Below are 11,725 nucleotides of genomic sequence, written 5' to 3' on the forward strand. Positions count from 1 at the left end.
ACCTAAACTCTACATTTCCTCCAAACCAATAATAACTCTTTTTCTCTGTCAAGATGCTCCATGATTGCTCTGCTGTGTCATCTCTATCATCTTCATGGGTCAATAAACTTTACCGTCAATAAACTTGTTAATAAACTGGTGTTGTTAGGCTGATGGACTAAGGCACTATAATCTTCAATTTCCCTGGCTCCCAGGCACCTCTGGGAAATAGATTCCCTTCTCTTATATGCTAAACCATTCATCATTTGACCCAGCCAATTTTTCTAATCTCAGTTTTTTTTTCTTCTGTTTTCTTTTTACAAGGCGATATAATCATTTCCATACATTAAAGTGTGTATCTTATGTGTACAGCTCAAGGAATTTTTAAATATGTGCATGGGCTTCCCAAGTGGCTCAGTGTTAAAGAATCTGCCTGCCAATTCTGGAGACACAAGAGATGCAGGTTCAATCCCTGGGCTGGGAAAAAACCCCGGAGAAGGAACTAGCAAACGACTCCCGTATTCTCGCCTGGGAAATCCCATGGACAGAGGAGTCTGCCAGGGGTCCCAAAGAATAGGACACCACTGAACACAGCACAGCACATGCTCAAGTAAGCACCCCAGGAGCCTCTCTTGGGGTCCCTTTCTGTCCACACCCTGCCAATCTATCACTTCTTGAACTTTAAATTCCTTCCCCCCCCCCCCCACACACATAAACATTCATAGACGTTAATCATCTGGAATGTCCTGCCTCAATAAATGCTATTTTTGACTTCTGATATTCTTTCTATCCTGAGAAGGGCTTGAGTCCCCCCTGAAACTTTTGAAAATACTGCAGGAATGAAGAAAAGTTACAGCTGCGACTACTGCTTAGCCGGTAAAACGGCGCCACGACCAGTTCCTAAAGGGAAGTGCAGACTGGACAGTCACGTGATAGGGGCCGAGCTCTCCAAAAGCAGGTGAGGCAGGTGTGGTCCAGACTCCGCGCAGCCCTGCGGGGCAGAGGCGCGCGGCGGCCATTTTGAGGGGCGGTCACGTGAGAGGACGTACGCTCAGCGGGGCGCTCACGTGACCAGGGGCGTGCTGCGGCCGCCCGGGCGGACCCGGCGAGAGGCGGCGGCGGGAGCGGCGGTGATGGACGGGTCCGGGGAGCAACCCAGAGGCGGGGGTGAGGCGGGAGGCAGACGAGCCGGGGGGAGGGCGAGCCCCCAGCCGACCGACCCCACGATCCCTCCTGCCGGTGTGGGGCCGTGCGATCGCCAAGCACTCCGGCATAGAAACTCCCGGGTCCGGCGCTGCCAGCCTCCACCCACTCCCTCCCCGGGGGTCCCCGACTCTCCGGCCTCCGCATCCCGATCCCTTCCCGCCTGGTGCTCTCTGGCCCCCAAGGAGCGGGAGAACCCCATAATCCAAGCCCCGGGGGCAGGCCCGGGCTTGTCGCCGGCACCACTTCCTGGTGGGAGGGGCGGGTCTCCCCTCAGTCGCCTCAGGCCAGGGGTCTGGACCCTTGAAGTGTTTCCTCAGCCTTCTCCCCCCGCCCCGGGAAGAATGAAGGTTAACAGGCCCAGGACCCCTGCTTCTTTCTTCATCGGGGATTCAGTTGCTTGGGCTCCCACTTCACTTTATCTATGAGGGGCCCAGAAATGCAGAGCCCCCTAGCGTTGTCCTCCCCCAGAGATCAGGAGCCACTCCAGTTCCTTGGATCCTCCTAGGACCCAAGAGTCCAGGCACCTCTTCCCTCCTTTCTCCTCTAGGGCCCACCAGCTCTGAGCAGATCATGAAGACAGGGGCCCTTTTGCTTCAGGGGTGAGTTTGAGGTCTGATTATTGCGGAACGGATTTGGGGAATGAGACCCCATTCTGATTCTGTATCCCCGCAACTCCGTTCCCACCCTAGTTTCATCCAGGATCGAGCAGGGCGAATGGGGGGAGAGACACCCGAGCTGGGCTTGGAGCAGGTGCCCCAGGATGCATCCACCAAGAAGCTGAGCGAGTGTCTGAAGCGCATCGGAGATGAATTGGACAGTAACATGGAGCTGCAGAGGTGTGGCCCCTGGGACCCAGGAGTCCTGCGACTTGGCCCCTTCTCTCTCAGAACCCAGGAGTCCCAGCTCCCAACCCCCACTTCCACTGGGAGGCTGGAGTCCAGCCCCCTTTTCTTTCAGACCCAGAGGTCCAGGGTCCCATCACTCAACTCAGCACTCTGGACTCCCAGCCTTCCCGTGCCCTGGGATCTTGAAACTCTCCTTCATGGAGTCTTTTTCCCCAGTTTCCATCTTGCGGCTTTCCCCCATGATGGCCTCTTTTGATTTCAGCCTGGCTCAGGTCTTGGGTTTTATCTTTGGTTTGGGTGGACCCCAGAGTTGCCACACTGCCTGATCCTCCCTCCCCAACACTGGCTCTCCTCTCTCTTGCAGGATGATCGCAGCTGTGGACACAGACTCTCCCCGAGAGGTCTTTTTCCGAGTGGCGGCTGAAATGTTTTCTGACGGCAACTTCAACTGGGGCCGGGTTGTCGCCCTTTTCTACTTTGCCAGCAAACTGGTGCTCAAGGTGGGCGGCTGCAGGGCCCTGAGCCCAGGGAGGCTCCCTTCAGGCCTGAGAGGACCTGGGAGTCATGAGGTCAACCCTCGGGACAGCCCGGAAACCACAGAGGGAATGGAGAGAGTCAGCTATGGGCCACTCATCAGCTTTTTCATTCATGTATTTATTCACTCAGCATGGGCTTCCCTAGTGGCTCAGATGGTAAAGAATCCACCTGCTAATGCAGGAGACCGAGGTTTGATCCCTGGGTCGGAAAGATCCCCTGGTAAAGGAAGTGGCAACCCACTCCAATATTCTTGCTTAGAGAATTCCAGAGACAGAAGAGCCTGGCCAGCTATAGTCTGTGGAGTCGCAAGGAGTCGGACACAACTGAGCGACCCCCCCCCCCACCCCCGCCACACACACACACATTCATTCAACAAACATTTATTGGGCTTATGATGTGTGCGACCTGTACTTGGCACCCAGGACGCAGAACAGAACTAGGTTAGGTCCCTGCTCTCAGGAAGCCCGTGTTGTATGATGACTGCTGAGCAAAGTAAACTCTGGTGACATGATTGTGCAAAGGAGCCACAAGACCTTTTCTCAGAGGAGGTGACATTAAAGCCTAAGATGGAATGACAAGAAAGATGCAGTGATACATATAAAGATGGGGGGAAATGTATCCGATAGAGGGCGCAGCACATGCAATGGACCTGAGGTAGGACCAAGCCTGGTGTGTTGAGGGCAATGAGGAGGCCCACGTGGTTAGGATAGAGTAAGGAGAGGGAGAAGGTGAGTGATGAGGGCAGGTTTCAAGGTGTCTTGTGGGCCTCTGTAAAGATCAGCCAGCTTTACTCTGAGTGTAGCAAGAGTGATTGGCTGGTTTTAAACAAGAGTTAGATGACCCAATTTATAAGCAGAAAAGATTTTTCTAGCAAGGATTGTTGTTGTTCAATCACTAAGTTGTGTCCAACTCTGTGACCCCATGGACTGAAGCATGCCAGGCTTCCCTGTCCTTCACTGTCTCCCAGAGTTTGCTCAAACTCATGTCCATTGAGTCAGTGATGCCATCTAACCATCTCTTCTTCTGTCTAGCAAGGACAGCAAAATGTTGATTGTAGAATCTAGGTTGTGTGTATATGCTTCTTGACTGTGAAATTCTTTTTGTTTCTCTGAAGATTCTCATGATAAAATACTGGGGGAGGGGAGCCCCAGTAAATTATTTTGGCTACTGTGAGTAGAAAAAGGGATCTTGAGGCACAAAGGCAAAAACTGGAAAGCTGATGAGGGGTACCTATAATAGTCCTATAATGGATGACTGAGGTGGCAGCAGTGGAGGTGGGGAAGTAGATTCCTTAATGTGTTTGCAAGATTGAGCTGATGGGGCTTGAATGTAAGAGATGAGAGGAACGCAGTCAGGGTGGTAGGAGGGCTCTATATGGAGCTGGGGACAACAGGTGAGAAGCAGTGAGATAAAGGGTGAGAAGGAAAGCTAAGGAAGTTGAAGAGTAGGTCTTGGGTATGGGGGGTGTCAGGCCTTACCTGGCCTGAAGATCAGAAAGCCCTCTCTGGGGAAGTGACATTAGACCTGGGCTTTGAGGGGTGAATGGAAGAGGTTGAGGCCTGTTGAGGCAGAAGAATCAGCATGTGCCAAGGTCCTGAGGCAGGTGAAGAATTTGGTGGGAATGAAGATGTGGAAGAAGGGCAATGAGGTGCAGAAACCAAGAGGAAAAGTGGAATGTGTTCAAGTCAGAGCCTTCACACAGGGCCCTGTAGGCCAAGCTGCACTTTTGATTGTTCATCCCAGAGGTACCAAGGAGCCATAAGATGGTTTGTGAACAGGGCAGGTGACAAGGACGAGATCCATATTACAGTTTATGAGGCTTATTCTGACGCTGAGTGGAAAAGAGACTGCAGAAGGGCAGGAGGGAGACAGAGCGTGAGAAGGGAGGCTGGGGGCCAGTGGCCCCAGGCAGTAGGGACAAGGCTCAGTCCCTGAAGTCCCCACTTCCCATAGGCCCTGTGCACCAAGGTGCCCGAGTTGATCAGGACCATCATGGGCTGGACATTGGACTTCCTTCGAGAGCGGCTGCTGGGCTGGATCCAGGACCAGGGTGGTTGGGTGAGACCTCTAACCCCACCCCATTCCCCCACTCCTCTGGGGCCCTTGGGCCTTTCTGTGCCCACCATAGGAGTGCCCCCTTCCCCATTTTGGGGTCATATGTCTGATCAACCCCTGATTCACAGGGTGCCCAATGACCTGTCCATGACCCTTGACCTCCTTGTGACCTCTGACCTCCTAGTGACCCCTGACCCGATGCCTCGATGCCCTCCCTGGTGCCTCCCTCCAATTCCTCTGGAATCCCTCAAGTTCTATGATAATCCTTTAACTTCCCCACTCGTAGGCCCTTGCCCCTACTTGTGCCCTCTGACCCCTCCCTGCTCCCTCATGTGCTGGCCCAGGGGCTGCCCCTTGGCTGAGTCGCTGAAGTGCCTGCTGTCCCTATCCCCAGGACGGCCTCCTCTCCTACTTTGGGACACCCACATGGCAGACAGTGACCATCTTTGTGGCTGGAGTGCTCACCGCCTCGCTCACCATCTGGAAGAAGATGGGCTGAGGCCATCAACTGCCTTGGACTTTTTCTGCATAAATTATGGCATTTTTCAGGGGGGTGGGGCGGATTTGGGGGCCATGGAGTTTTTCTTACTTTTTTAATTATTGGGGTGGGGCAGGGTAGGGAGGCGTGGTCTTGGGGGGTGGGCACAATAAACCTCTTTCGGACCACACTTTGGAGTCTGAGTCACTGGGCCCGCTTCCTGGCTGTCGCAGGAGACCAGGCTTCATGCGCTGACCCATCTTTTTCTGAGGGTAACCAGTGCCCTCTGTGGGTCAGTGGCGAGTTAAATTGTGGCTCTGCCCTCAAGGAGCCCACAGTCCTGAGGGGAACTGAGGCGGCTTGAATCACCTGTGTCCTTGTCACAGCCAGGGTGTTGTGTTGGAGGCAGCACTGGGCCAGGCCCCAGCCTGACAGAGGCTGGGGGGGTGGTGTTGTGGAGGTCAGGACAGCAGGGTACAAAGCAGGCCTCCTGAACCCCAGGAACTAGGGCCCGGAAGCTTCCACCACATGGGACTACAGGAAGTTGTACATTTACTGAGGAGGAGAAACGGGGAAGAAGCGGGTGTGCAGGCCTCAGGAGGACTAGGAGAACAGGGGTAGGGCTCAGGCCTTTTGGGAAAACCCTTGGAGGTTGGATGGCTGAGGAGGCTGGAGAGGGTCCAAGGGAGACTCTGGAGGCGGCCTGAGCAAGAATTGTCTAGGCAGAGGAGGGACATGAGCAGAGATTGATAGGTTTTGGGGGGAGGAGTCTGGGGTCTGGCCCTGTGCCTTCAGGATGGGAGCCAGCCTGTGGGAAGATGCTGAGCTCAGAAGAGCCACTGGCCGGCCAGTGGCTAAGACCCTGTGCCCCCAATACAGGGGGCCTAGGTTCAATCCTTGATCAGGGAACTATTAATAGATCCCAAACTAAAAGATCCCTCTGCTGAAACAAAGATCCTGTGTCCTCAACTAAGACCTGGTGCCGCCAAGCAATTATTTTTCTTTTAAAAGGACTTCCCCGGTGGTCCAGTGGTTAAGACTCCACCAGTCAATGCAGGGAACATGGGTTCGATCCCTGCTCTGGGAAGATTTCACATGCCACGAGGCAACTAAACTCATGAGCCACAACTACTCAAACCCGCTCTCTAGAGCCCGTTCTCCACAACAAGAGAAGTTACCCCAATGAGAAGCCCGCACGCAACTAGAGAGTAGCCCCGACTTGCCGCAGCTAGAGAAAGCCCATATGCAGCCAGGGAGACCCAGCACAGCCAACAATAAACGAAGAAAATTCTTAAAAAGAAGGGGAATCTGAAAAGGGGATTACTAAGGTCACTGAACGGAGAAGGCAATGGCACCCCACTCCAGTACTCTTGCCTGGAAAATCCCATGGACCGAGGAGCCTGGTGGGCTGCAGTCCATGGGGTCGCTAAGAGTCGGACACGACTGAGTGACTTCACTTTCACTTTCCACTTTCATGCATTGGAGAAAGAAATGGCAACCCACTCCAGTGTTGTTGCCTGGAGAATCCCAGGGACAGGGGAGCCTGGTGGGCTTCCGTCTATGGGGTCGCACAGAGTCGAACATGACTGAAGTGACTTGGCAGTAGCAAGGTCACTGAGATAGTCAGAGTTGGTTGTCATCTCTCTGGCTCTCTGTTCCCCTCTGTCTTTGCCTTTCTCTGACCTCCCTGTCTCTCTGTCCCTGTCTCCCTGGGTCTCCAGTCTTTCCTCATCCCCCGATCCAACAGTCCAGCTTCAGATCACCTTTATCACACCCTTCCTCTCCCTCCACCTGAGAGCACTTTCCAGGTCACTGCTCCTCTAGGCCGAGGCTAAAGGTCTTTGGGCTGAGGTATGCAATTTGGTGAATGAATAACTCAGGCCCCATTGTGACTGTGTGCCTGGGGCAACTGCCCCTCCCCCACAGGCTTTCCCCGGAGACACCCAGAGAGGGGAGACATGGAGGTCTGAAAAAGTAGCTGTAAGGGGAGACTGAGTCACCGCCCAGAGAGAGGGGACAATATGGACACAGGCAGGAGGAGCCCAGGGAAACCATCAAGGGAACTAAAAAGACAGTAAGACTCAAGAGACAAAGCACACTCAGGGCAGCACCTTGCGGGAGGCGGTCAGACTTGGGGCCCAGCTAGGCCCAGTTCCCCGGGTCCCAGCCAGACTGCAGTACACCCCCCAGGAGATGAGGTCAGTGAGCGGGCCTCACCCGCCTCCCGCCCCCCTCCCAGAGCCCCTTCCGGAGCTGAGTTCAGCATGACTCAGCACGGCTACTAGTCTGGCTCTGGGCCAAGACACCCCTTGAGGACCCCAGATACCAGCCTGACTGGCCTCCCCCTGATCAGGTGGTACCCTGCCCAAGATGCTTGGAGAAACTTCTCTGCAAGGAGGGGCCCTGACCTCTGCCCCCAACACCCCTGCAGCCTCAGCTTTCTGCCCCAGCCCGCCAGCTGCCTCCATTAGGGCACTTACAGAGGGTCAAATTCTTGTCTTTGTTTCTCCTTTCCCCCCAAAAATGGGGAGCTCCTTGAGGACAGAGTCCTGTTGTGAACCAGATCTGCCACACAGGCACCAGCCTGGCCCAGATACACGTTAAGAACGTCCATTGGTTGCAGACAGACATCCATCCACAGGTCCCCAGGCCCTTCTTGTTTACTCAGGAACCAGGGCTTCTCTGTGATCTTGAAGAATGTGTCAGGCAAGACTGGGACAACTTCAGAGAGGTTACTTCAGAGCCAAAAACGAATTCTCAGTTTCTGGCTGCCTTCAAAATAATCTTCAGGAAATCCAGTCTCAGAGAGACCCCCCCCCCCAAGTTCCGGTTCACCCCCTCCCAAACTCAGTTCCCAGAAAAAAAAAAGAGAGGCTCATAAAATAGCCCCTAGGTATTCCAAGTGGCCCAGACTTATCTTCCTAGGGCTCCAAAGGATTCTCCAAGACTCCTAACCTCTTTAAAAAGCCCTTACAAGACTTTCAGAAACATTTCCCCCCTCCCCACTATGGGGCTGAACCCCAGGGCTCTATAGCTGTTTTCTTAATCTTGCAGATCACCTCCAGGGTCTAAAGATCTTCCCCAGGAAGTTTCCACAAAAATATGGACTTCCACTGAACTCTAAAGCTGCAGAAACTTCCCCCGACTTTTGAACCCCAAGGCTCCAGGTCCTTGGGGTTCCAGAAATATCATCTCACAGTTTTCCAAACTTCTCACTGCTCCGGGGACCCTCTTATCTCCCAGAGCAATTTCCAGTCTTCTGGAGGTTTCCACACCTCTAAAGAACCCCCGGGGTTCCAGTAACGTCCATGCTCTGACACAACGCCAGAATCCAGCTTACTTTCCTGAGAGACCCCGGGGGACCCAGGGATCATTAGTTTGCAGAGCTCCCAGTGTCCTCATTAATCGTTCACCTATCAGCGAGACCCCTCCAGAATCCCTTGGCTTCCCAGAATTAGCCCCAAAGCCTTTGAATATTGCGAAAACCCCCAGCCCCCCATTTCCATTTCACAACTCCCTCCTGGTACAGGCGCGTGACTTTCCCACCTCGGGGCGGGGAGCTGGAAGCCCCATCTGCTCCTGATTGGTCACTCCCGGGCACTAGGTCCCGCCTCCCGCCACTGCAGATTGGCCGACCGCTCTCCCTGACCGCCCCACTTCCGAGGGCCCGCGCGCTATAAAAGAAGCCGCCTTGTCCACAGGCTTTTGAAGTGCGCTCGGCGGCCCCGCGGATCTGTCTCTTGCTTCAACAGTGCTTGGACGGAACAGACCCAGGGACGCCCCTTGCTCCAGCCTCCGACCACCCTCCAACCTTTTTTCCAGTCGCAACCTTCGGAGTCAGCCACTCAGCTGTCCGCGATCACCGGGACCAGCCACCATTTTTTAACTCCTTATTATTACCGACCAATCATGAGCTCCCAGATTCGTCAGAATTATTCTACCGAGGTGGAGGCCGCCGTCAACCGCCTGGTTAACATGCAACTGCGGGCCTCCTACACCTACCTCTCTCTGGTGAGGTTCCCCAAGACGCCCCCAGCCCAAGTTTCCCTCAGCTGCGCACCTCAGGCCCTCTGCGCACGCGCTGGCCTTCTTTGTCCCCTTCGATAGTCAGAAGGCAGAGTCCGGTTGCCTGGCCTCGCCTCCTGCTTACCATTGTTCCCGCCATCTCTTCCTGCAGGGCTTCTATTTCGACCGCGACGATGTGGCCCTGGAGGGTGTGGGTCACTTTTTTCGCGAATTGGCCAAGGAGAAGCGCGAGGGCGCGGAGCGTCTCTTGAAACTGCAAAACCAGCGTGGCGGCCGCGCCCTCTTCCTGGACGTGCAGGTAAATAGTGTGTGGGCAGCGGACTACATCTCCCAAGAATCCCTGCGCGAGAGACCCCTTGATTGTAGCGGTTTGGGTACTGCATAGGCTCTTGGGAGACTGAGTTCAGTCTTGTGTGGGTTATTTGTTATGGCTGGAAATGGAGGCGCAGCCGTTCACCCAAGACGCGGCGGTCCAGGACGCAGCGTGTGGTGTCTTGGGACGTGTAGTTTGTAGGATACTGAGGATGAAATATACACGCTCTTCGAGTTTTTTTTCTGGCTAAACCCTTTACTCTAGCAACTACTGGAAAATCAGTTTTTAGTCCTTTCTAGAGTGGCTAGTCGGAGAAGGCAATGGCACCCCACTCCAGTACTCTTGCCTGGAAAATCCCATGGACGGAGGAGCCTGGTAGGCTGCAGTCCATGGGGTCGCTAAGAGTCAGACACGGCTGAGCGACTTCACTTTTCACTTTCATGCATTGGAGGAGGAAATGGCAACCCACTCCAATGTTCTTGCCTGGAGAATCCCAGGGACGGGGGAGCCTGGTGGGCTGCCATCTCTGGGGTCGCACAGAGTCGGACAGAACTGAAGCGACTTAGCAGCTGCAGAGTGGCTAGTACTGAGCCGTTTCTGTTTTCGGTATAGAAGCCATCTCAAGATGAGTGGGGTAAAACCCAGGACGCTATGGAGGCCGCCCTTCTCGTAGAGAAGAACCTGAATCAAGCCCTGTTGGATCTGCATGGCCTGGCTTCTGCCCGCGGAGACCCCCACGTAAGTATCTCCTTTCACATCTGCCCATCCTAAGACCTTACCCAGAATGATACTTACATTCCAACTAAGCACTGACCATTTGAATGAGCAGATTTTCTTCTGAGCCTCCCTGCCCGATCTGTCCCATTATTAGATCTGTAAGTGGCAACATTTTCTCTTCTGTTCCTTAGATCTGTGACTTCCTGGAGAACCACTTCCTAGATGAGGAAGTGAAACTCATCAAGAAGATGGGTGACCATCTGACCAACCTCCGCAGGCTGGCTGGTCCCCAGGCTGGGTTGGGCGAGTATCTCTTCGAAAGGCTCACCCTCAAGCACGACTAGGAGCTTCTGGAGACCAGTGGCCATTGAAGAACCCACCTAACATCAGGGCTGCCTGAAGCCCCTCTCTGCAGCTACTAGGCAGCTTTTTTTAACACCCTGGAGCCCTCTCTCAAGCCTTGGACCATATGGAAACAATAAAGCTTTTTGCAGCATATCCTGGTTTTGTGTGTGTATCATGGTGGGGAAAAGGTGGGGTCTCTTCATAAAGCTGGTTGGACTGGGCTGGCAGGGAGAAAGGAGTCTAAGACATAACACCTGTGGGGTGTTGTAGTAGTAGGTTCTCTGCTTCGCCAGGCTGTTAACTGCCCTTCGTAAAAGGGTAGAGCCCAGATTCCAGGGAGAGTTTGGTAAAACCTGGGGTTGGTAACTGGAAGCAGACAGCTGTTAATTAGTAACTAGAAACTGGTTCAGATGAGTTATGTTGCCAGGCACTTGCTGAGCTCCGAAAGTTACTGTCTGGCTCAATTCTGGGAGGTTCAGTATTAAAATTGCCAGCTCCTTTAGTGGGTGACTTGAGAATTACTGTGTAAATTACCCATGGTAATCACAATGCACACCCAGATCTGACCTCCAACGGCTGCTTGTGTGGAACTCAAGGCACATAATAGGTAGAATCCGGCCCGTGGGTCTGAACAGCTGAGACCACATCATGTGAAACAGGTACTGAGCCAGGGTTCAGGGCTCAGCACTATGAAATTGCCCAAATGGGAAAAGAAGCTTGAAGATGCCTTAGCAGGCAGCTGCTAAGTCCAAGCGGGGGCGGGGTGGGGGGGGAATGGGGACAAAAACTGACCTCCTACCCCCATCCTGTTTTTGGTAGACAAGCACCATGCCCTTTCTGCTGGTGGGGGAGGGGACTTCTGGTTTCTGGTACAAATAGTGGCTAACAGAAGGAAGATAACACGTCCAAATTCAAACAACCAGATCTTTCTACTCCCCTGAAAAGCGATTGGTTTGGAGATGCACATGTAGCCTAGGGAAGACTAGAACTGAAAGTTTTTTTCCACAAATAGCCATCCAGGGGACAGTAAGGCCAAAGTGCAGAGGCCAGAGTCCCTAGTAGAAACATGGTCTGAACTAGTGTTGTCCAACAGAACTTTTTGCAATGATGGAAATGTACTCTATCTGTGCTATCCAATAGGGTAGCCATGGGCCACATGTGGCCACCCTTGCATATGACTAGTGCTACTGAGGAATTTAAATAGCCACATATGGTTCATGGCTA

At 53.7% G+C, this 11,725-nt stretch overlaps 3 protein-coding genes across 4 annotated transcripts in view; 2 read left to right on the top strand and 1 right to left on the bottom strand.

Annotated features, from left to right (window-relative positions):
• The window catches only part of TULP2 (TUB like protein 2), a 60,399-nt gene extending 50,996 nt beyond the window's left edge, over nucleotides 1-9,403 (bottom strand). The window contains exon 1 of the mRNA XM_059876543.1: nucleotides 9,251-9,403. The gene's annotated coding sequence lies outside the window, so the exon portion shown is untranslated. The remainder of the gene's footprint in view (nucleotides 1-9,250) is intronic.
• On the top strand, nucleotides 1,074-5,284 carry BAX (BCL2 associated X, apoptosis regulator). Of its 2 annotated transcripts, NM_173894.1 has the most exons (6): nucleotides 1,113-1,146; nucleotides 1,733-1,784; nucleotides 1,875-2,021; nucleotides 2,395-2,530; nucleotides 4,521-4,625; nucleotides 5,017-5,121. In NM_173894.1, exons 1-6 carry the CDS (start codon nucleotides 1,113-1,115, stop codon nucleotides 5,119-5,121), a joined length of 579 nt encoding a protein of 192 aa, NP_776319.1. The 2 variants fall into 2 exon arrangements, with proteins under 2 accessions (XP_010813291.1, NP_776319.1); XM_010814989.4 differs by lacking the exon at nucleotides 1,733-1,784 and having other exon boundaries at nucleotides 1,074-1,146; nucleotides 5,017-5,284.
• FTL (ferritin light chain) lies at nucleotides 8,756-10,654 on the top strand. The gene is made up of 4 exons (NM_174792.4): nucleotides 8,756-9,111; nucleotides 9,278-9,424; nucleotides 10,052-10,177; nucleotides 10,348-10,654. The coding sequence occupies exons 1-4, from the start codon at nucleotides 9,010-9,012 to the stop codon at nucleotides 10,498-10,500; spliced, it is 528 nt and encodes a 175-aa protein (NP_777217.1). The 5' UTR covers nucleotides 8,756-9,009; the 3' UTR covers nucleotides 10,501-10,654.
• The last annotated feature ends 1,071 nt before the right edge of the window (nucleotides 10,655-11,725 follow it).

Source organism: Bos taurus, chromosome 18, assembly GCF_002263795.3.
Source record: "Bos taurus isolate L1 Dominette 01449 registration number 42190680 breed Hereford chromosome 18, ARS-UCD2.0, whole genome shotgun sequence".
In the NCBI taxonomy this organism is placed as follows: Eukaryota; Metazoa; Chordata; class Mammalia; order Artiodactyla; family Bovidae; genus Bos; species Bos taurus.